Here is a 25423-nt window from a genome sequence, read left to right as displayed (position 1 = left end):
GGCAAACCATAGACATCCACTGCAAGACCAAATGGTTTCGGAAAGAAGACAATCCTCTGCGTTTGGTGGGGTCAGAAGAGTGCCATCTAACATGAACTGCTAAAACCTGTTGTGTTAATACTTATCACTGCCAACAGCAAGTGATCGATTTAAATCTAGCATTACGTGAAACATGACCAGAATATGAGAAAAGGAAACAAGGTCATATTGCTCCTTGATAACACCCCATCACACAAAGCAAAACGTGTCTGGGAAATGATCGAGGCATTCAGTTGGGAAATACTAGGGCATGCTCTCGCTGAACAACACTTCAATTCAAATGAAAATGTACGAAAATGGCTCACTGACCAGTTAGCTTCAAAAGAACAACTTTTTTGGGGTGGTATCCATAGCCTGAAAGTGAGGTGGGAGAAATGTATAAATAGCAATGGAGATTATTTTGAATAAAATGTTGTTTATCAGGTTCAAACAAAACAGATGTGTGACTATTGCAACCAAATTCAAGTTTCATACTTCTACATCTGGTGTAACATGTAGCTATTAGGAATAAAGTCTGTTGAAAACTGAATTGAACAGTAATGAAATCTTAAGTTCAAATTGGAATATTTATGGCAAGTATAGATCAGCCACCAATGGAAACAGTATATTTATTGCAATAAAGAACTCTATAATATCTACTGAGGTTATCATGGGTCCCAAAAGCGGAATTCATTTGGGTAAATGAACTTCAAAGATTGTCATTTTTTACCTTTCTCATGCTTTTACAAACTGTCAGGAACTGCTGTGGTACTGCACTTCACAGAGAACTTGCAGAATTTCATAAATATGTTACCTGGTCATGCTACTGTAATGGGGGCAACAACTTGCCAAGTATAGATACGGACAGTCCTGCTTTCAAAACTGCCACCAGGGCCAGTCAGGTATTAGTATGACATCATTCTGAAAGTCTTGTCAGAAAATTAATTTGAGCAGATAGAGAACCAACTCAAAGTTAACAGTTTAGTAACTAACACATCTGAACTTAACGAAACAGTTAACATGTGGGAATGCAACAGTGATCATAAGGCTGTGATAACTATGACTACGGGTTTGACAAGAAATGTGAGGAAAAGTAGGAAGATATTTTGCTTAGCAAGTGTGACAGGATACAAAATGCAGAGTGATTAGTCAGCATCAAACACTCAAGAGATGAAGATGTGGAGCACAAATGAAAAAATAATGGATGGGAAAGACCCACCATGGTTCAATTAGTTAAAATGCATTCATACTGGACTACTTATTAATAATACGTTCATATTGCACTACTGCATGGCCTAAGTTATCAAAGTGTACACTTGTGTTTATTCAACAGCAAAAATAGTAATGTTTTTGTAGTAAACTTACTGCTACTTGTTGGGCTTGATGCATAGTTGAAGTACCTCCATACACAACAACAGACTTTACAATAGAACCGAGAGCAAACTTCCGTGCTTCATTAAAAATTTGTAATGCAAGTTCCCTTGTTGGTGATAGTATAACAGCATGGGGCTCACAACCCTGCCCTGTCATGACTAGCTCTCTTGGATCATTTAGGATGGTATTAATAATAGGCAGAAGGAAGGCAGCCTGAAAATAGAAAACATACCAATTAGAAACTTTCTTCATTACCTCTATTACAATCACACTTCAGAAAAATAAATTCATTGTCATGTTTCCAAAAACCACAACATTAAATACAAATGTGGAAATGCAGGGTATCAAAACTTGCAATGTATTACTTCTTTCAACTTTCACAGCATGAAATTCTCACGACTATTAACTTACAATGTGAAATAGATTACTAAATGCCTTTGTTACTTTGGTTTCCTTTTCAGCAATTATTAGATATGAGTTATCACCTTCAATACCATGTCTCCCCTCCACATACTTTGTACTTCCACAATACGTCTACTTGGAACTCTTAGTGTAGCAGTGTGAACAGAACACTGTCACTCAGCCAAAGTAGTATGTGAACATCAATCAACCTACATGGATGTAATATGTGAAATCTATGGAGTAAACAACATGCCACTGAAAGCCAAATCTTACATTTTTTGGCCACTGAAATCCTGTGCAACCTCAGTCTATAACAGTCATCTATGCAACTTTTACAAACCACAAAAATTAGTGAAACACAAACTGGAATGAAAAATTATTCTATTTTTAATATAGACAGAAGTTCTAGTTAAGTGTAGATGTGAAACACGTCATTACTGAAGTACACTTCATGCATTTCCTTTGGTTACCACCCTCAAATCATTTACGTAATACAGATGAATTGGCTGTTCTACATCTGTAAGTGAACAACAATTTTCATCCGATCAGTGACCCTGATACTTTGGGGCTAAAATAGGCTAAGTTCCTGAACTTTTCCAGTATGCTGAGCCCAAGAACTATGTAGACACTTTTCACTATCACAGTAACAACTTTTGTGAATAGTAACGCAATCATCATCCTAACTCATTTTTGATTCAGAGATGGACTCAAATATTTTTCAAACCACCTGGTTTAACAAATTTGCTTTCTTTCCATTTCTCCTTTGATAGATGAGAGAGACCTTGCAAACGTACTTCAATATACAAATGGTTTCAAGTAAGCGCAAAGTAATGTATAAGCAAGGTAAGAAACTTCTTTCTCAGATCCACAAGTTTTCTGCCTAGAATCTCTCCAGGCTTCAGAGATTTCTGTGCACTATTTTGTTCAGGGCCAATTCTGATCCTTTGATCTGCAACACCATTCACAATTTGTATCCTTAAATAGTACAAAAGTCATTAAAACTGGCAAAATGGGAATTAAGCAACACAAGATTGCTACTTTTGGTGAATGTTGGTCTTCAAAACTGAAATGAATATGACACTTCAATTCTTACACGGCATAATATAGTCACAACAGAGTGCTCCTTTAAAAATCCCAAGTAAACTGGATTTAATTTACTCTGATTAATAAGCATTGGTCTGAATCTTGAGACTTTATATATTGCATAAGACACACCGAGGAAAAATTATACTACCACTACATCTAAGAAGATCACCAATCAACAGAGAGCCAAACAACTGGCTATTTTAGGAGGAGGTTCACAGTTTAAGTGTCTAACTGAACCAGAAACAGATTAAAATTGTGAGAACAGTGAGAGTGCCATTGCTAGTTAGAATATTATACAATTTCTGAAATTCAAATTGCAACTACAAGAAAGGTGAAATATACTAACTGATTATTAATTTTAGACAATGTTCAAGACACTAACCAATGTTTATTGAAACTGATTTTAAAAACAGTCACATCAAAATTTATCAACATTTGTCACCACATTTTGCTTACACAACTGCTTATAACCAAGTGCAGATGGTTTCAGTTGTGAAACCACGCATCAAATATAAATTTCAATAATTACAGCAATTTATACCTAACAACTTGTGTGGAATATCTCCATAGAAGTTTTTTGCCTGTTTGAGGACTGGACTAACTGTTCTACAACATTCCAAACCCGTAGTTTCATCAGCAAAAGAACTATCAGCATTACCTGACATCCCCAATAGCACTGACAAGCCTTGTTGACTGAAAATTATTGTATCAAGACGAAACATTTGTAAGGGACAAGAACCACCCTGCTCACTTAGGTGGTAGTAGTAGTAATGATTTTGTAAATGAATACTCCCCACTGTTAATACTGTCAAGAAGCAAAACAGAAGTAAGTGGAAGTTATTAGATTTACAGTGTTCTAATGCATATGAAGTTATGAACCATCATCCAAGTTCTACAATAGATGTATACTTCACTTTATTACATTGCATGTGATGCACACTATGTTTATTCTATGAAATACTTGTGCAGAATTTTTAAGCAGCATTCAGAAGATAATCTTTAATTTACTAAAAATATAGTGGTTAAGGTACACTGCCCCAATGCAGCCCCACATGAGTACAGGCATCCTTTGTTTGCCCATGGGCAGGCACAACTAGTGCTATGACTGGGTTCTGCTATTGCACACGTTCTGCCACCCTTAAGAGCAAGCTCGTGGCAGGGCAGTACTAACGGTTGGTTGGTTTGTGGGATTGAAGGGACCAGACTATTAGGGCCATCAGTCACGTTTTCCACGAACTAGAAACACCCACAAAGAATAAGAACAAACAATGGAGATGACAAGAGACAACACAAGACAACAAAGACAGAGACCAGAAAAAAGGAATTAAAATCACACAGAGTATGACAGTGGTTGGCCGAACATAGCAACAAAATGGAAAAGCCAACCACCAAGAAACACACTAAAAACCCCAGTCTAAAATCGTAGTCCAAAGGCCAGACAACACAAAAAAAGGACAAACACTTAGATCAAGCGACAAAAAACCCCATCCACAAATAGAACTCAAAACTAAATCTGCCATCACAATGTCATCTGATAAAAATGCAGGAAGCGTATCAGGCAGCACAAATTTCTGCCTGAGCAGAGTTAAAAGCGGGCAGTCCAACAAGATGTGGACCAACATCAAAGCTGACCCGCAGTGACAAAGGTGGATCCTCATGGCACAATAAATAATAGCTGTGTGTTATCCAGGTCCAACCAATGCGCAGCCACCAGAGAACAACAGTCATTGCAAGAAATCCGCGAGGAGGAGTGCCACGCACTGGTACCCTCCTTGAAGGCCCGAAGTCTGTTGGGTGAGGGAAGGGTTCGCCATTCTTCACCCCAGGCACAAAGTACCTTCTGCCGCAAAACTGACCTGAGGTCACTCTCCGAAAGGCTGATCTCCAAGGCTGGTGCACCAACATCCTGTTTGGCCAGCATGTCAACACATTCATTTCCTGGGATGCCGACATGACCCGGGGTCCACACAAAGACCACACAGCGGCCACAACGGGCAAGAGTATGGAGGGACTCCTGGATAGCCATCAGCAGATGAGAGTGAGGGAAACACTGGTCGATAGCTCGTAAACCTCTCAGGGAGTCACTACAGATAACAATGGACTTGCCTGAGCAGGAGCTCTCTAGGGCGCGAGAGACAGCGACCAGCTCGGCAGTGAAAACACTGCAGCCAGCCGACAATGAGTGTTGTTCACAATGATCCCCTAGAGTAAGAGCATAACCAACACGATTAGCAACCATTGAACTGTCAGTATAGACAACGTCAGAGCCTTCAAATGCGGCAAAGATTGAAAGAAAGCGGCCGCGGAGGGCCTCAGTCCTTCGAAGCCTGTGCCAAATCGAGCCAAAGGCATGGGCAGGGCACACACCACAGGGGTATACACAGAGGGGCCCGGAAGAGAGGTAGAAGAGGGAACACCTCAAGCCCAGAGAGAAGAGCTCTGACGTGAACCACGATTGTACACCCTTAATAGGGCTGCCGTTCCGGAAGATTGATGACCAACTGAGGGAACAGGAGATGATAATTGAGATGCCCGGACAAGCTACAAATGTGTGTAGCATCATCAGCCAGTAATCGTTGGCACCAGAACCACAATGACACCTGCCTCCACAAGTATGCTGTTGACAGGGCTTGTCCAGAAAGCTCCAGTGGGAATCAGATCCCACTGTGAAGGATGGGGTCAAGCAACTACAATGTTGAAGGTGATGCCGAACCATAAGCCAGGCTCCCATAATCTAGATGGGACAGAATTAATGCCTGGTACAGCTGTAGAAGGGTAGACCGATTGGCACCTCAGCTGGTGTGACTCAAGCCAACGAAGAGCATTAAGATGCCGCTAGTATGTCTGTTTAAGCTGCCAATATGAGGGAGCCAAGTCAACCGGGTATCAAAAACCAATCCCAAAAACCGATGAGTTTCCATCACAGCAAGAGGTTCGCCGTCTAGATAAAGCCATGGCTAAGGGTGAATAGTGCGTCACCCAGGGTGAACAGTGTGTTGCCGGCAGAAATGCATAACACAGGTCTTGGCAGCCGAAAACTGGAAGCCGTGAGCTACAGCCCAAGACTGTGCCTTGCGGATAGCACCCTGCAGCTGATGTTCAGCAGCTGCAATGCCAGTCGAGCTAAAGTATATGTAGAAGTCATCAGCATACAAGGAAACAGAGACGTTCCCACTGCCGCAGCGAGACCATTAATTGCAATTAAAAAGGGGCAGATACTTAAGACAGATCCTTGTGTTACCCCATTTTCCTGCACTCTGGAGGAACTATGGGAGGCCGCAACTTGCATGCGGAAGGAATGAAGCGACAGAAAATTTTGTATGAAAATCGGGAGCGGACCCCGAAGACCAAAATCATGAAGCGTAGAGAGGATGTGACGTCGCCATGTCGTATCATATGCCTTCCGCATGTCAAAAAAAAGATGGCGATCGGATGCTGACAGCAGGCAAAGGCTGTACGGATGGCAGTCTCCAGGCACACCAGATTATCGGTGGCAGAGCGGCCCTTATGGAACCCATCCTGAGACGGAGCCATATGGCCCCCGAGACTCAAGTAGCCGACTCAACCTCCGGCTCACCATGCGTTCGAGCCACTTGCAAAGAATGTTGGTGAGGCTGATGGGGCAATAGCTGTCCACCTCCAGTGGGTTCTTGGCAGGTTTCAACACAGGGATTACGATGCTTTCCCGCCACTGAGACAGGAACTCACCCTCAACCCAGATACGGTTCAAAAGGTCTAGGAGGAGTCGCTGGCAGTCCACCGAGAGATGTTTGAGCATCTGATGGTGGATGTGATCTGGCCTGGGAGACATATCGGGGCAAACAGCTTGGGCACTTTGGAATTCCCACTCTCTGAATGGAGCATGGTATGATTCAGGGTGGTGTGTGAAATGAAAGGCTCCAACATTCCAACTGCTCTTTCAGGGAGCGGAAGGCTAGTGGATAATTCGCAGAAGCAGAACTCTGAACAAAATGCTCCGCAAAGCAGTTTGCAATTGTGTCCGAGTCAGTACAGACTGCACCATTCAGTGAAAGCGCAGGTACGCTGATAGAGTCGCCTAATCTTGACCCAAACCTGCAATGGAGAGGTACAGAGGCCAATGGTGGAGACATACCTTTCCCCAGCACTCCTGCTTGCATTGGCAAATGAGGCGGCAGGCTCGCGCTTGGAGGTGTTTAAAGGCTGAGAGGTACAGAGGCCAATGTTGGAGACATACCTTTCCCCAGCACTCCTGCTTGCATTGGCGAATGAGGCGGCAGGCTCGCGCTTGGAGGTGTTTAAAGGCTATGAGGTGTGGCAATGAGGGATGCCGCTTGTGACACTGGAGTGCCCGTCTCAGCGATCTCAGGCGACCACCAAGGCACAGTCCTCCGGCGAGGGGACCCAGAAGAACAGGGAATGGAAGATTCTGCGGCAGTAACGATTCCGGTGGTGACCGAGTGAACCACCGCATCAATGGCGTCATTGGAAAGAGGCTCAATAGTGGCAATGGAAGTGAACAAGTCACTGTCCGCCTTATTCATAGCCCATCTGCAGGGGTGCCCAGAATAGTGATGCTGTGGCAGTGGCAGAAAGATCGGAAACTGGACACTACCGCACAAGTCGTCATGCACACTCCATTGGACAGAAGGTAACAGGCTAGGGCAGCAGGTCGAAAGGTCAATGGCTGAGTATATGCCGTGCACCACACTGAAATATGTGACGGCACCAGTATTTAAAAGAGAAAGGACGAACCGTGCCAATACTTGCTCAATGATGCTGCCTTGGCCTGTTGCCACTGATCCACCCCACAGAGGGTTATGGGCATTGAAGTCGCCCAGTAACAGAAAAGGTAGCGGCAATTGGGCTATCAAAGCAGCCAGGACATGCTGCAGGACATCACCATCCAGTGGAAGATAGAGACTGCAGACAGTAACAGCCTGAGGCGTCCACACCCGAACAGCGACAGCCTCTAAAGGTGTCTGTAGAGGGACAGACTCGCTGTAAGGAGAGTGAAAGACTTAGATGCAGACGCCACCAGATACCCTCTCATAAGCTGCCCGGTTCTTATAATAACCTCTATAGCCATGGAGGGCGGGGGTTCGCATCACCAGAAACCAAGCTTCATGAAGAGCAATGCAGAGGAAAGGGTGAAGGCTGAGAAGTTGTCGGAACCCAGCAAGATGGTGGAAAAAACCGCTGCAGTTCCACTGGAGGACGACATTGTCTATGGCTGAGAAAGGCATGAAGGGACGGAGGAGGCAGATACACCACTGGGTCACCTGCTGCCGCCGATTGAGTACCGACGGGAGTGACATCCGTATGTCTGAAGGACCGGCCAGGTCCTCAGCGGACACCAGAATCTCCACCGCATCCTCAGACGCAGAGCTTGTAGGTAGCAGGGGAGTGGGTGCCACCGCAATTTCCTTGGTCTCAGGTGTATTCAATTTCCATTTCTCACGTTGTTCCTTTGGTTGCCCTTGCTGGGAGGGCTTCTTTGATTCAGTCTCCAGGACTGAAAAGGACCGCAAAGCCTTACGACCAGCTACATGGGGCTTCTTCAGCCACTGGTGAGTGTCTGGTTTGCCATTGGTAGGAGCCTGGGAAGGGAGTGACCCAAGGGATCCCTACCTAGCGAGAGAAGCCAAAGAAGACTTACACTTCTCCGGCTTAGAAGTGGGGACTAGTGTCCCCGATGTGGGGAGGGGGGGGGGGGGGGGGGGGGGAGTGCTGCTCCCCAGGTAGGTGGTGCGGGAGCAACAGGGAGGGAAGCTGTCCGAGGCTGGAGGACCACAGCCTCAGAATGTCGGTGGCAGTGGATGTAAAGAACAGCCTGGTAGAAGGCAAATAGCTCAGCTGTGAAAGCTGAACAATGGCCATGGAGCAGGTATTTGAAAATGTGTGCCCTGACAATGAAAGAATACCCGACACCGTCATTGGTCTTAGAGCCATCTGTATAACTGAAGATTGTATTAATGATCTTCAAACGAAGTTTGACAAACCGGGAGCGGTATACCGAAGCTGGGGTAACCTCCTTTGGGAGCGAGCTGAGGTCAAGGTGAACGCGAACCTGAGCCTGGAGCCAAGGTGACGTTTGGCTCTCGCCCACTCGAAAGGTTGCAGGGAGTGAAAAATCAAGGTGCTGAAGGAGGTGACGAAAGCGAACTCCAGGGCGTAGCAGGGCAGATACATACAACCCGTATTGACGGTTGAGACAGTCAAAATAGGAAAGGTAAGACGGGTGGTCGGGCATTGACAATAGCCGACAGGCATATCGACAAAGCAGTATATCGCGCGGGTAGGTTAGTGGCAATTCACCGGCTTCAGCATGAAGAATCTCGACGGGACTAGTACAGAACACTCCGATCGCAAGACGTAACCCCCAATGTTGTATAGAATTGAGGCGGCGTAAGATGGATAGCCGTGCAGAGGAGTATACAAAGTTCCCACAATCCAGCTTTGAGTGGACGATCGACCGATATAGGCAAAGTAGGACAGTTCAATCCGCTCCCCACAACGTACCGCTGAGAACACGGAGGACATTTAGAGAACGGGTACAATGGGCAGCCGAATATGACATGTGGAGACCAGCTAAGTTTCCTGTCAAATGTAAGACCTAAAAATTTTGTTGTCTCCACGAATGGGAGAACAACGGGACCGAGCTGTAAGGTCGGTAGGAGAAACTCCTTGTAGCACCAGAAGTTAATACAGACCATCTTCTCGGCAGAAAAAAAGGAAGCCATTGGCGACACTCCAGGAGTAAAGACGGTCAAGACAACGCAGGAGAGAGCACTCCAGGAAACATGTATGCTGCGCGCTGCACTAGATGGTAAAATCGTCCATGAAAAGGGAGCCTGATACATCAGCTGGGAGGCAATCCATTACTGGATTGATCGCTATGGCGAAGAGAGCGATGCTCATAACTGAGCCCCGAGGCACCCCATTCTCCTGGCGATAGGCGTCTGACAGGACAGAACTCTCACGCACCCTGAACTGTCGATCCATTAAAAAGGCACGAATAAAAAAAGGGAGGCGACCGCGAAGGCCCAATGTATGCATGGTGCAGAGAATGCCCGCCCTCCAACAGGTGTCTTAAGCTTTCTCCAAATCAAAGAACACAGCCACGGTCTGGCACTTCCGCAAGAAGTTATTCATAATGAAGGTCGACAAGGTAACCAGATGGTCAACAGCAGAGCGGCACCTACGAGATCCACATTGTACATTGGTAAGTAGGTGTCGAGATTCGAAAAGCCAAACCAAATGAGAGTTAACCATTCGTTCCATCACCTTACAGACACAGCTGGTAAGGGAAATGGGTCGATAACTGGAAGGCAAGTGCTTGTCCTTCCCCGGCTTAGGAATCAGGACAACAATAGATTCGCACCAACATGTGGGAACATGACCCTCAATCCAGATGTGATTGTAAGTACGAAGAAGAAAGCCTTTACCCGCAGGAGAAAGGTTCGTTAGCATCTGAATACGTATAGAATCAGGCACTCGGGCGGAGACCATGACCAGGCAAGTGCATTTTCGAGTTCCCGCATGGTGAAGGGGGCATTATAACTTTCATGATTCGAGGAGCAGAAGTTAGGTGGAGTTAGGTGGCCTTGCCTCCTCTGCCTTTTTACGGGGGGAGGAAGGCAGGGTGGTAATAAGCGGAGCTTGAAACCTCTGCGAAAAATCGGCCGAAGGCATTGGAGACATCCTCGGGGGCCATAAGGACGTCATTCGCGACCGTCAAGCCATAAACTGGTGAGTGGACCTTAGTGCCAGATAGCCGGCGCAGGCTTCCCAGACAACAGAAGGAGTGAAACTGTTGAAGGTGCTTGTGAAAGCAGCCCAGCTGGCTTTCTTTAATAACGCGACGACACTGTGCACGCAATTATTTATAATTGATACAATTTGCCATCGTAGGGTGGCGTTTAAAGGTGCGTAAAGCACTTCGATGAGCACGTAAAGCGTCTACATGCTTCAGTCCACCAGCGGACCGGTACACGACGTGGAGAAGAAGTAGTAGTAGTATGAGGGATGGAATATTCAGCAGCAGTGAGAATGACTTCCGTGAGGTGTGCGACCTGACTATCGCAACTTGCGAAGGTTTTATCCTGAAAGGTCGCACTGGAAGAGAAGAGTCCCCAGTCTGCTTTGGAGATGTTGCAACTAGTTGAGCATGAAGAGCGGTTATGATGCAGGAGATGGATAACACAATGGAAGTAGTCGCTCGAATACGTATCAGAAAGTGCGTACCATTCAAACCGGAGTGCAAGTTGGGTAGTACATATAGAGGTCTAAATGGGTATAGGTGAGAGTTGTGTCCGAAAGGAGAGTAGGGGCGCAAGTATTGAGGCAGACAAGATTAAGGTGGTTGAAAAGGTCTGCTAACAGGGAGCCTCTCTGGCAGGATACTGGAGAGCCCCAAGGGGGATGGTGGGCATTGAAGTCTCCAGTCAACAAAAATGGTGCAGGTAGCTGAGCAATAATTTGCATCATGTCTGCCCTAGTAACGGCAGACGACGGAGTGTAAACGGTACAAATCGAAAATGTAAAAGTGGAGACAGTAATTCGGACGGCAACTGCCTGCAGGTTGGTGTGCAGCGTGATAGGATTGTAGTAAATATCATCCCGGACCAGCAACATAATCCCTCCATGAGCCGGAACACCTGCCACAGTGGATAGGTCAAAATGCACAGAGGCATAGTGTGCAAAGTCAATTTGATAGCATGGGCATAGCTTCATTTCCTGGAGAGCTACGACGAGCGGACAGTGCAAGCATAGCAGCAACTTTAAGTCCTCTCGGTTGGACAGAATGCCGCGAATATTCCAATGAGGAAGTACCATCGTGAGAAGAAAAAGAAAAAGGAGAAGCAAAAACGGGTCACCTCGAAGGCCACTGAGGGCCTGGCTTCGAGCGAGCACTGCCGCAGCTATCAAGAGGTGGACAGTCATTGTCCATTTGTTCAATAGGTTCGTCGGCCATCTTGTTCAGATGGCCAGGAGGGGGAGCTTCCTCCGCCGGTGAATGGCCAGATGTTCGGCTACCAGCCGTGCAGCCAGGTGAAACGGATGACGGCCTGGGGCGGCTACTGCTGGGTGGTGCAGGAGAAGAAACGCACCGTGGCAGAGAAGGAGAACTTTGCTTCCTATGAGCCTTCTTGGAAGGTCGTTTAGTCGAAGTACTGGTTGATGGCTGGGAGTTCGGGGTTCGTAGAAAGTCTTCACAGGACGGTTCCTTCTTGAAGGCCCATGCATCTGACTTCTGGGTCTTAGTCTTAGAAGAAGCTGATGAAGGTGCTTGTGTCATATGGGTAACGGGAGGAAGAGGAGACGCTGACCGGACGATCTTAGCACTGGCCGAACGGACGACCGTAGCGCTAAAGGTCAGATCGCATGTCTGAGTCGACACCTCCCTGGTAGGCCGAGGATAGGTGAGGACAGTACCGTATTTCCCTGCTGGGAGCAGCGTGGGCTTCCTACTAGCAAATAGCTTGTGAGCAGCCGAGGTGGACACTTTCTCTTTGACACAAATTTCCTGTATACAGCGTTCATCCTTGTAGATGGGGGAGTCGCAGGAGGACGCTGCATGGTCACCCTGACAGTTCACGCAACTACGAGACAGAGGTGGACAGTCACCCTCATGGGTGTCCCTGCCACAAGTGACGCATTTGGCCACATTAGAACAAGACTGGCGGGTGTGATTAAAACACTGACACTGGTAGTAGCGCGTAGGTGTCGGGACATAGGGGCGAACAGAAATAACCTCATAGCCCGCTTTGATGCTCGACGGCAGCTGAACACTATCAAAGGTCACGGAAAGTGTGTGGGTCGGTACGAGGTCATTGTCGACCTTTTTCATGACCCATGGGCAGCCGTCACGCCCTGCTCAGCGAGGAAAGACCGATTTTCCTCGTCAGTCAATCCGTCGAGTGATCTAGTATATACCACACCACGCGACGAATTCAAAGTGTGGTGAGCCTCCACCCAGACAGGGAATGTGTACAGGAGTGTGGCCCGAAGGAGCTTTCGTGCCTGAAAGGTGCTCTCAGTTTCTAACAACAAGGTACCGTTATGCATCCTGGTACAAGACTTGACAGGTCCGGCTATGGCATCTACGCCCTTCTGAATAATGAAACAGTTGACAGATGAAAAATCCTTTCCGTCCCCAGATCGAGAAACTACGAGGAGCTTTGGGGCAGGCGGTAGTACTTTTGTCACTGGTGGCTGGACAAGTTTCCGCTTTTGTGCAGAAGTCAAGAGAGAAGAAGAGAAATCCATTGCAGAGGAATGCCCCATGATTGCCAGTGTCTCTGATGGCACACTCCTTCCTTGTGGGGACCCTCTCAGAGGGCGCTCCCGCCTTAGGTGAATGTGTACACCTCAGGTCACACCTCCCGAGAAACGGACGGAGGGACCAATCGGCATGGTCGCAAGGTGGCAGCTCACGCAATCACCCCTCCATGGGCCTGGCCTGTACCAGGGGGTACGTGCGTGCCTTACTTGTCTACCCAGGGCAGGGAATTACCGGTTACCCCGTGACTGGCTACGCGTGCGAATGCGTGGGTCGGCCTTCAGGCACGCACAGGGAGGAAAGAAGAAGAGGAAAAAAAGGGAGAGAGGCAGAGACCATAGGGTGGACAAGAAGCTAAGGAGAAAAGGGCACAGAGAAAAGGGCACAGAGAAAAGGGCACAGAGAAAAGGGCACAGAGAAAAGGGCACAGAGAAAAGGGCACAGAGAAAAGGGCACAGAGAAAAGGGCACAGAGAAAAGGGCACAGAGAAAAGGGCACAGAGAAAAGGGCACAGAGAAAAGGGCACAGAGAAAAGGGCACAGAGAAAAGGGCACAGAGAAAAGGGCACAGAGAAAAGGGCACAGAGAAAAGGGCACAGAGAAAAGGGCACAGAGAAAAGGGCACAGAGAAAAGGGCACAGAGAAAGGAACCAAACAAAGGAAGGAAGAAGCCAGAATAAGCGAAAAACCAAAATGACCACAAATGTACGTCGTGGAACCGTCCTCCTCCGGACACAGGCGCAAACTACTCCCTTGAGGGGGAGAGACACCTTTCAGTCACCTCTTACGACAGGCAGGAATACCTCGGGCCTATTCTACCCCCCGGACCTGCATGGCGGGGGGAGGGGGGATATATGGCTTGACATCACAGCAGTATATCACCACCTTCACCTTCGAGTAATGTGTCACCCTCGAAGGCCAAGATGAAGGAACCAGTTGCAACCTGATTATCCCTCTGACCCCAGTGGACGCGCCAGACGAAATGGACACCTTGTCGCTCTAAGTTGGCACGTAGCTCGCCATCTGACTGTAAAAGAAGGTCCCTGTGGAAGATAATGTCCTGGACCATATTTAAGCTTTTATGGGGTGTGATAGTAACAGAATCATTCCCCAGCTTCTTACAAGTGAGTAATGCCCGTGACGAGGCAGAGGATGCTGTTTTTATCAAGACTTATATGGACCCCACTTTTGACAAGCCCTCCAACTCCCCAAACTTGTCCTCTAAATGTTCTACGAAGAACTGAGGCTTCATGGACACAAAAAATTGCCCATCAGCTCTCGAACGAACTAGATACCGGGGTGAACACGTCTCGCTGTCATTCACAGCCTTTCGTTCCTCCCATGGTGTGGCCAGGGAGGGGGACGATTTGAGGTCATAATGTTTGCATTAAAGTGAGCCCTCAAATGCTTAGAGACTTCTGGTGGTTGGCCACCAGCTTTTGGAATAATCCTGAAATATGGTGGTCAAACCCAAGAGGGGACCATCACATAAGGGCTGAAACGTTTGAGACTTCTTCTAGTTGCCTCTTACGACAGGCAGGAATATCGTGGGCCTATTACCCCCCAACCCCACAGAGGGTGGCAGTTAGCCATAGGCTACAGTCTAGCTGCCAGTATGTTCACACATTACCTGTTCACTCACCTCTACCCATCCACGACCATGGGCACCCAAATGTCTACAGGCAAACATTAGCCAGAACAGCCTGGGTTAGATTTCATTACACACAAAAATTAGAAAAATTGTTTAAATAAACCCATTCTTACCGTTTTTCCAGAACCAGTTTGTGCACATGCCATGAGATCTCTTCCACCAGCTATTATGGGTATAGCATATTTCTGCACCGGTGTTGGTTTTTTATAACCACATTTTTTTACATTTTGTAAGACAAACTCTCTCAAGCCACACCTCGCAAAATCCACAATAGGCCCTGGTTTATTCTCTCCTGTCACCTAAAAAAAGTTGCTTTAATTAACAGAGGCCACACACACACACACACACACACACACACACACACACACACACACACACACAGAGAGAGAGAGAGAGAGAGAGAGAGAGAGAGAGAGAGAGAGAGAGAGAGATCACTTAATGAGATGTGACAGTGACATTTCACTAACCACACTACTTTCAAAATATTCAGGACATAATCTCTTAAGCTGATGAAAAGGGTAACTTGTGAAACATATTTTAAATATATGCTTGGTGTAATTTCTTAATATAATTTGTGTCTAAATCCTTTGTCTGCTTCAAGAGTTACATGAATTCATGCCTGGGGAAGGCCGGAGTCCACTAGGTGTGCAGATGTGACAACTTCAAGAGCAGGTAAAAGCAAGGTGCCTCAAATGTCCTGCAGCTTGGTGCAGGAATACTACCATCAAAACTAACATAAGGCAAGTTTTAGTGAGAGACTCCTCATAGTAAAAGCAGCCTGGATCTGTCCCCATCACTAACTTGGAGGTGGGGAACAAATAGTCCTCCTGCACTTTTATCTCTTATCATAGAGCAATTGCTAAATAGTCATAATAAAGGCTTCTGATGAGTTTACACGTGAGGTACAGATTTGGCACACCAAAGCAGCTAAATTACGTATGTTAGGAAAAGTGATGTGTGTGAAATTACACTTTACTAAAAAGTTACAAATAGCAGCTCACAATGATATTAGCTGAATTTAGACCCGCAGCTGGTGATAGCTCAACAGAAGTGATCAATAAAATTTGTCGTTAATTTATCTGATATTTGCAATGTATAACCTAATGATCATGTATTAGTAGCATATAATCTTGTGGGTTGAGATGCTAAGCTGTATCAGAATTTATCCTGCCTTTTGTTGTATGCAGTCCCATGTGGCACTGTATTTAATCTGATATTCCACTGCCACTGCCGATTCATGAAGTTACACTGGAAAAATGTTTGCTTTGAGTTGGTGGCTTCTATGATTGCTCCGAGTTCTGGTGTGATGCTAACTGATCTTTCATTTGAAATTGTTACTGAGGCATACCAACTTAATTGGATGACAGAGCCACAACTATAATGCCTCTTTTTACCCAATGCATTGGCTACTTCCTGACTGGTCAAGCAAACTCTTCCATGAATTCTTTTTTAATCCAAAGATTGTATATATGCCAACAGTTTGAGTAGGAGTGTAACATCACAATGAGTGTAGACCAGGTAACAAAAGTGAGATTCAGCAGGTTGCAGATAACAATTATGTCCACTGCAACACTAGACCACATGTACTGGCTATTCCACTCATTACAGCTGCAGGTAGCTTTTTCCACTGAAATGTGTGTTTTTGTCTTGTCATCCATCTGCTACAAATGTATGCTTAAATATTACTGGGCAAGGTGGAAGCTTTCAAACCCAGGTATTTAATTAGTTTTTGACTACTTCTGCAAATTTGGAGTCTCCAGTTTCTGAAACAAGAGTTATTCCATGACAGTATCACATTCATTGAGGTTAGAGAGATATTCTCTGTCACCCTCTTTACATGGATTTGACAGCTTCACAAAAGTCTTAAAACTTACTAAGCACTCTGAGCTAGCTGAAGAAATATGCTACATCACAGTAAGTTTAAATATAATTAAGAATAGCACAGCCTACTTTGTTAGTTGCTACAAACTTTGGTTAGCAAAGCAATTTGGTACACCTGCGTCACTGAAACCAGACAAGCCTAGTCAATGGTTGCTAAAATGTTATATGGAACTGAGGTTTTCTTATTGGAATGTCACACCGATTATACATAGCAAAATCCACTAGCTGAATGTTAACAGCAACAGAAAAATAGTCAATAACAATCAAAGCTACACCCAACAGTATGTAAATAGTGAAGTTCTGATCTGATATCCATTATATAGCTCCCATTGTTCCTCTATCATCTACACAAAGTGGGGAAACTCTTGTATCATCCTAACTCAACACTTAGAGCAGGCTAAACCAAAATTAGAGCTTAGAAGTATACTGGTGTAGGAGGACTGAGAAAGAGCACAAAATTTAACAATTTTCCACTATTTTCTCAATTACTGAAGTCGTGGGCTTATAAGTTATTTCTTTGGGTCTGATGCTTTGTATGTAGGGAATTGGCAAATAAGAGCCACCAACAAGCATTCATTACTGTCCATGTCGTACTGTAGGATTAAGATGTGTGGTCATGCTGTAACATTAAAAACAAAGCACTAGACTGGATACCTGCATCATTTTTGGCGACTTCAACTTATCTGCATATGCAATGTGAGATGTATCAGACGAAAATACCAATAAACGCACAAGAGACATTGTGTTTGATATAGCCTAACTTAGTAGCTGGGTAATACTTGTGCCCATTAGGCAGCATCACTAGCTTGCTTTACCACTATACTAAAAGTACCTGGCCCCAGTGATAGAATTTGGGTAACTGTACACAGTACTCCTGTATTTTGTTGACATTAATTGTTAACTAAAATCCTACTGCTGTCAACTTTGTACTCTTATTGTCTATTTTACTTTATTTAGCAAGGGTGAGCAGTTTAATGTGCTCTTTCTCTTTAATGGCTTAAGGACAAGGTCTACACACAAATTTTTGGTGATAACTGACAACATTTTCAGAGCTTACAGATTCTGACATGAGAATTAGAGTATATCTACCATACAATGGTGTGAATACATTTTACCAGTCAATTTTAGTGACCAACAAATGAAAAATGGAGGACTAGAAGGGACTGTGTTGCTTGGAAATAAATGGACATGAGTTATACACTGGTACAAAGTCCATTGCCTTTGAAGAATCAAGGGTGTTTAGTGCAATTATTCATTTGTCGAAGACACTAGTAGTGCACTAGTACCACAAAAACTTCTCATATTATGACTTTTCAATACAGCATTTTTGTAATCTTCTCTAAGTTATATAATAAGTAAAACTAAAACTGTTACTGTTCTTAACACAGCCGCATTGTCAGTCAGGTAGTAACAACATTTCCACCTCTCCCACATACACTATCAGAAGGAAGGTAATAACTAGCTAAGAGAAAGACTGGCACAGGCTCAAATTGAAACAGGTACTGTGTTACACATTTTTAATTATTGAGTGAAATGTACAGTGAACAGTTGTGACATAAGCAGACAGTCAGGAATGTTTGTTATGAAGATGTGACAGCTGATTTAGATAACTGCAAATATCTGAGCTTTTTCTTGTGTACAATACACAAGAGTTTGGTTAGTTTCAAATTCAGAGCTAGTGCTGCCAAATACAGAATAAACTATCACTAGTTTAGAAAATGTAGAACTGTTGCTGGTTATAGTGGTTCCGATACAGAGTGAACTCTAAAGTGATTCTTCACGTTTTGTTCGATAGAGCATTAGGCTTCATTTAGGTATGTCACACGTGCGTGATGTTAAGAAACATTGAGTGATGGTAATGTCATCTCACCCCACATGTACACTACTATCTCTTCCCCTTCCCCATCCCCTCCTGATTGCTGCTTGCATCCCATGTGATAGTTGCATTCCGACCCAAATTGCTGGAGTTGGCAGGTATGCGTGCACGTGGTGTGCTTGCTTGTGTGTGTGAATGACGTGTTCTCTTTTTACTCATGAAGGCTATGGCTGAAAGCTTTATGTAAGTATCTAAGTGTGCCTGTCTGCAACTTTTGTGACTTGTCTTCTTTACAGTAAGTAGCAATCTTTTCCCAAAAATTTTTGATATTTCTAACTCTAGTTTCCATTGTTTGATGTTGAGTACCTATGTTAAATTTACTTTCCTGTCTACATGATCAGACAGTGATGGCTGATGGGATCAAAAATTTATTCGAAATGAGTTAGCTGAATATGAATATCTTGGCATCAGCTGTGTTACAGCACAGTTGCACTACCTATTAGTAACACAGGAATGTAGATATTTGGAAGTTGGGTTGCTTTTTTCATTCTAGAATCATATCTAAATTTTAGACTGCCGCCGAGTCACCACATCAAAAAGTGACTAACATAGTGCACCTACGGTATTTGCAATACAATATTTATGGAGAGGGACTGAAGAGAAACTTATGTTTATGCAGTACATACAGAAATAAAAATGCCATTAAAATGTAAAAACATCCAATTAATGCAGAAAGAACTAGCAACAATGTAAACTGTTCAATAATGTCAAATTAAGTCTCTGATAATGAATGAGCATTTTCAAAACATACTATAAGCAGGGTGTATACGTGGACAAGGAAAAAATATTCCCGGATTACCCGGTTAAAAATACACTTTCTCCCGGGTGACAATACGGCTTTTCCGTGTTAAGTGGCAGCATACTCCTCCTCATCAATCCTTTGAATATTCATGGTTTTATATACCGGAGTAGAATTTACCAGCACTTTAGAAAATGAAACTCAGAGGGGGGAAAACACGTTTTGAAAAACCTTTGATGTGCAGCAACATGTACGCTGCATATTTTTGTATTACGAAGGTATAAATTTGAATTCCACCAAACACCGCATGTTACTTTCTAAAACATTGAAATCGAGATTGCGATGCGCTGTTGTAAGACGGTCATAGCTCCTGTCACGTGATCTCACCAGCTGGTGGCAGCATAGGACACATGATGTAGTGAGCCAATAGCAAAATCACTCTTAAGTAGTGCGAACACACAAATAGAAAAAGTTAATGGTTTAAATTAATATACACAGCATTCACATATAATATTGGTCTGTAAGATTAATAAGCTGGAAAAGAAGCTAAGCTTCCATATACCATGTTGATCTTTTTTTGCGCGTGTTACACTTTAAGATACGTCACACAAATGTGCCAGTAAAATGACGTAAATGTCTGATCTTTTGGGCTTGAAATTCTTCTAAATGGTCATCCTCAAAGAGTTTATTTTTAAATGAGAGTCAAATGCTTTGTGATTTAAGAAATTCATCCTACATTTTCGCACATAGTTCATCTTGCGTAAAAGGAAATCTCCTTTGAATGTAACGCTTTTCAAATCACCATTCGCAATATTTTCCTGCGACCTGTTAGAAATAGGTTTGTTTCAGCAGTTGCAAGAAAACGCCAAATAACAGGCGTCACCACGCTTGCGCAGCTACAATGACACAGGAAGTCCATTATGTTCGTACATGTAAAACATTAAAAGATCTTACGATGGCATAAAAGAAACAAGACATCAGATGATACTTCAAGAACGTCTTTGAAGTACCAGTACTGTATTATCTCATGTTTGGTTCTTTATTATGGCATAATGCCATAAGTGCACTTGAAATGCAGCGAACAGTTGAAACTAGCCAATAGTGTGAAATAAAACTCTTCGTTTCAAATAAATTGACTGCCTCAGCAGAAAGATTAACTTTAAGCCAAATCTCTTTACCAAACCGGCAAAAGTAACTTCATTGTTCTGCCAGAAAGATGGAAACAAAATCTGAAACTAATAACATATTTTAGCCTTCCATAATTATGTGAACATATTTTAATTCATCTGATAGCTCCCGGCCACAAAAATCCGTTTTGTTATCATTTAACGTGAGAGCAATAAAACGTGCACACTCCCCACCTCAACTCAGACTGCTCTGTGCCTCAGCCCCAGATTTACTATATTTCCGAACCGAGGCAATATTAAGCAGTGGCATCCAGCCACACTTCCGTAACCAGAAGCGGGAGAAGGTACTACTCATACCCGACTCAACTGCGCATGCTCGAGAGCCCGCCCACAACAGCTCAAACGAATCTAATTTAACAAGTTGTCAACGTCACGCTCATCGGAGGCAGTTTGTTGTTATAAAGCATTGCATAGTCTTCCTAAAGCCTTTGACACACTTTGCTGTTGGCAGACACTTGTATGAGCACTGTTTTGTTGTTGTATATGGTGCATTTCCTTTGCAACTTAAGTTTTATTTTCTTTTTTTCTCTCATTCATGTTTTGTTGCTGCAGTATTATTATGCAGTAGCAGGATACAGTAATATCCTTTGTTAGAGTATCGGTTCTTACCAGTCAAAATCACAAAAATTTAACTGAAAGCTAAAACAATGAAAAATTCCCGGAATTCTAAACAATTCCCAGGATTTTCCCGGTTTTCTCCCGGATGAAAAAATTCCTGGGTTTTTCCCAGATCTCCCGGATCGCATACACCCTGTGTAAGTGGCATATACACTCCTGGAAATGGAAAAAAGAACACATTGACACCGGTGTGTCAGACCCACCATACTTGCTCCGGGCACTGGGAGAGGGCTGTACAAGCAATGATCACATGCACGGCACAGCGGACACACCAGGAACCGCGGTGTTGGCCGTCGAATGGCGCTAGCTGCGCAGCATTTGTGCACCGCCGCCGTCAGTGTCAGCCAGTTTGCAGTGGCATACGGAGCTCCATCGCAGTCTTTAACACTCTTAGCATGCCGCGACAGCATGGACGTGAACTGTATGTGCAGTTGACGGACTTTGAGCGAGGGCGTATAGTGGGCATGCGGGAGGCCGGGTGGACGTACCGCCGAATTGCTCAACACGTGGGGCGTGAGGTCTCCACAGTACATCGATGTTGTCGCCAGTGGTCGGCGGAAGGTGCACGTGCCCGTCGACCTGGGACCGGACCGCAGCGACGCACGGATGCACGCCAAGACCGTAGGATCCTACGCAGTGCCGTAGGGGACCGCACCGCCACTTCCCAGCAAATTAGGGACACTGTTGCTCCTGGGGTATTGGCGAGGACCATTCGCAACCGTCTCCATGAAGCTGGGCTACGGTCCCGCACACCGTTAGGCCGTCTTCCGCTCACGCCCCAACATCGTGCAGCCCGCCTCCAGTGGTATCGCAACAGGCGTGAATGGAGGGACGAATGGAGACGTGTCGTCTTCAGCGATGAGAGTCGCTTCTGCCTTGGTGCCAATGTTGGTCGTATGCGTGTTTGGTGCCGTGCAGGTGAGCGCCACAATCAGGACTGCATACGACCGAGGCACACAGGGCCAACACCCGGCATCATGGTGTGGGGAGCGATCTCCTACACTGGCCGTACACCACTGGTGATCGTCGAGGGGACACTGAATAGTGCACGGTACATCCAAACCGTCATCGAACCCATCGTTCTACCATTCCTAGACCGGCAAGGGAACTTGCTGTTCCAACAGGACAATGCACGTCCGCATGTATCCCGTGCCACCCAACGTGCTCTAGAAGGTGTAAGTCAACTACCCTGGCCAGTAAGATCTCCGGATCTGTCCCCCATTGAGCATGTTTGGGACTGGATGAAGCGTCTCACGTGGTCTGCACGTCCAGCACGAACGCTGGTCCAACTGAGGCGCCAGGTGGAAATGGCATGGCAAGCCGTTCCACAGGACTACATCCAGCATCTCTACGATCGTCTCCATGGGAGAATAGCAGCCTGCATTGCTGCGAAAGGTGGATATACACTGTACTAGTGCTGACATTGTGCATGCTCTGTTGCCTGTGGTTCTGTCAGTGTGATCATGTGATGTGTGGCCTACACTTTCTCCCATCTTTCTCTTCAATATGTTACGCAAATGTGATGTACTGTACCTATCACGTTAAAAGTAACACGCGCGCACGCGCACACGCGCCCGCACGCACACACACGTTAGTAGTACAGGTGAAATTAATTTTGGCTCCAACAAAAGAAATCTGTCCTGTCAGAAGTTCTTGTTGTGAAACATTGTTTGGAGTGTGTTACTAATTTTTCAAACTACAGAAGTGGAACAGTAATGTTTTTGTTATTGACATTGCGCATGCGCACACAATGTCAATAACAAAAACATTACTGTTCCACTTCTATAGTTTGAAAAATTAGCACATTAGTATTCAATTTTCTAGTTTCTACAATCACAGGAAAGAGTGTTTTATTAAACAGTTGCTTTAACTTTAAAATGCAATACAGTAATGCATACTACATATACTGTCCAACTTAAGGTAATCAGTTACCTTTGTTTGCTTTTTTTGCATTTAAGGTGAGTGTACACATTTGACACTTGATGATGCATTCATTTTAATGCGTTATTTGAAACCAACGATCTGCAGAAAACAAGAGTTTGAAAATAAGCATTAAGCCATCATTACTAATCACGAAATATGCAACAAACAAATTAACACTGGATGCTACAGCCTACATTAACTGATTTTTGAAATTTGGTGTTCACGTAGGATTTAGACAGGACCATTAGATTTCACTGTTATAGCAAATATGTTGTTAAAATCTGTGTCCCTATAAACAGTATCTACAGTAGATCCTTGACAGCCAGCAACCTTCCAACTGCAAAACACAAATGGCTGCACACAGGAATAGCTATCTATAGTGCAGTGACACTACTGAGGCATTTTCCCAGTCTTTTGCTAACTCCTGCCATGCCCAGCCTACTGCAACTGTCACGGATCAACTTAGGTAGGTTCAACTACAGCTGTAATCTAAGACAGACAATTTGTTCCCTTTGATTTACAATGGTTGTGTGTGTGTGTGTGTGTGTGGGCGCGCGCGCGGGTGTATGTGAGACAGAGAGAGAGAGAGAGAGAGAGAGAGAGAGAGAGAGAGAGAGAGAGAGACAGAGCTGTTTTACTTGGAACACATTTACATTAACCAGATGATTTCAGAAATTTCCCATACATGTGAATTAAATCATGCTTGGCAACCAGAACTTTGTCGCCCAGCAACCTTAACAGCTCTAAGTGTGATATATTTCCATGAATTATTGTACAAAGTAACACATACCTCCACTTTAATATTATCGTATTTATCAAAATTTATTCCAGAACTGATGCCCTGTCCAAAAATTTCGTCCTCATCTTCAGTAGGTGGAGGAGGTATATAATTTTCTCTTGGTCTTTCAGGTTCAGCTACAAGAAAAGTAAGGTTACATAAAATTCTGCATTTTAAAAAGAATTCAGTTAATATACTAATGAAACACTGAGTGAACAATAACTTACTCTTATTATCTTCTCTCCCTCTGTTGTCTTCTCTTCCACCTCTACCTCTTGATCTTCCACCACCTCTGCTGGAATAAGAATCTGAGTCCCTATCCTCATTATCATCATTATCAAATCTTCTACCACCACCTCCCCTACCACCTCTTCCAGAACCTCTGCCTCTCCCTCGTCCTCTTCCTCTTCCATTACCATGACCTCGACCTCCAAAACCTGAATCACCATTTTCATCTAATCCTGGACTGTCAAAATCATTTTCTTCATATGCTACAAAGCCTCTTCCACGGCCGAAGTCAGTCCCCCTGTCAAAAGGTGCCTGAAAAATACAAAAACAATAATTTCAACTAAATTTCTCAGCTACTGAGGAAAGTTACCACCTTCATTTAACACAAGACCCAAAGCATCTTACAACCACGTTTTTGTTAGCATATGCTGTAGATTTCAATTAAAAATCTTTATTCATAAAAAGTCTAAAATTCCAACATTTCATTTCAGCATTGTCAACTACAAAGCCAAATCAAAGGGTAAAAATACTACCCATTTATCTGCAAATCAATATTGTCATGGAAACGAAGGTTACTTTTCAGTCATGTTGTGGCACACACTGATGAGATAGCTCCATCTTCAATTCACGAGGCTGAACACTATCAAAAAACAATACTGGATAACTTGCTAAAGCAGTACCAAACAGTTACAGACCAGATAAGGAAGCATCTATTTTTGGCAAAATTCTTGTGTAATTTTTTTGTACACCATTAGGCACACAAATTTAAAAAGTTGGCACGCTACACAAGGGAAGACAAAGCCCTATGGCTTTGAAAGTAACTGGTAAAGAAACCACTGACTGGGGGGACTGAAGTGTGTGCTTTCGCAAAAACCAAGTTTTTTCTGAAATAGCCTTTTTCTTTTTGGCTGTATTGAAGCTTTCAACAAATTACAGTTCTGTTTAGTAGCAGCAGCATTTTCCCCACTGGTGAACTGAAAATGCCAGAGGCATTTCGATATTTTTCTTTTCACACCCAATTCAATAATTATAAAATCTAAGGAGTAATAATCTCCATCTTTTGAGGGCATTCGTAGCCATGTGACTCTTACTTTAAAGCACTATGGATAGAATTGACAAGGCACTTAGTCCAGAAGTAGAACCAAAAATAATTATATGCACACTGTGGAATACTAACAGCAGTCTCCATATGCAACAGATTTTGTTTTTTAATTGCTATAGTGTGGACACTGTAGTGGTAGACAGCCATGAGCATAAAGTAGAATTCTGACTGCCGGAGAGGAGAGGAACTGTGCAGGGAAACTAGCCCTGCATACCTCTCCCCTGCCACCTGTAACTCACATTTTGAACATTAGTTAAAAACATTCATATTCGTTATAAGACACTAAGTCACAAGCAT

General features: G+C 44.3%; 1 protein-coding gene across 23 annotated transcripts in view; it reads right to left on the bottom strand.

Moving 5' to 3' along the window:
• Positions 1 to 25423, bottom strand: part of LOC126188933 (ATP-dependent RNA helicase vasa) — a 135417-nt gene that overhangs the window by 19133 nt on the left and 90861 nt on the right. For 12 of the 23 annotated variants that reach the window (XM_049930666.1, XM_049930665.1, XM_049930662.1 and 9 more), the window contains 4 exons: positions 24024 to 24336; positions 23809 to 23933; positions 14908 to 15093; positions 1384 to 1605 (listed from right to left, as the gene is read on the bottom strand). In XM_049930666.1, the coding sequence (XP_049786623.1) occupies positions 1384 to 1605; positions 14908 to 15093; positions 23809 to 23933; positions 24024 to 24336 (846 nt within the window). The remainder of the gene's footprint in view (positions 1 to 1383; positions 1606 to 14907; positions 15094 to 23808; positions 23934 to 24023; positions 24337 to 25423) is intronic. The other 11 variants (XM_049930660.1, XM_049930655.1, XM_049930661.1 and 8 more) reach the window with 2 other exon arrangements.

The sequence above is a fragment of the Schistocerca cancellata genome, chromosome 5 (assembly GCF_023864275.1).
Source record: "Schistocerca cancellata isolate TAMUIC-IGC-003103 chromosome 5, iqSchCanc2.1, whole genome shotgun sequence".
Taxonomy (NCBI): Eukaryota; Metazoa; Arthropoda; class Insecta; order Orthoptera; family Acrididae; genus Schistocerca; species Schistocerca cancellata.
This window is presented reverse-complemented; position numbering and strand designations above follow the sequence as displayed.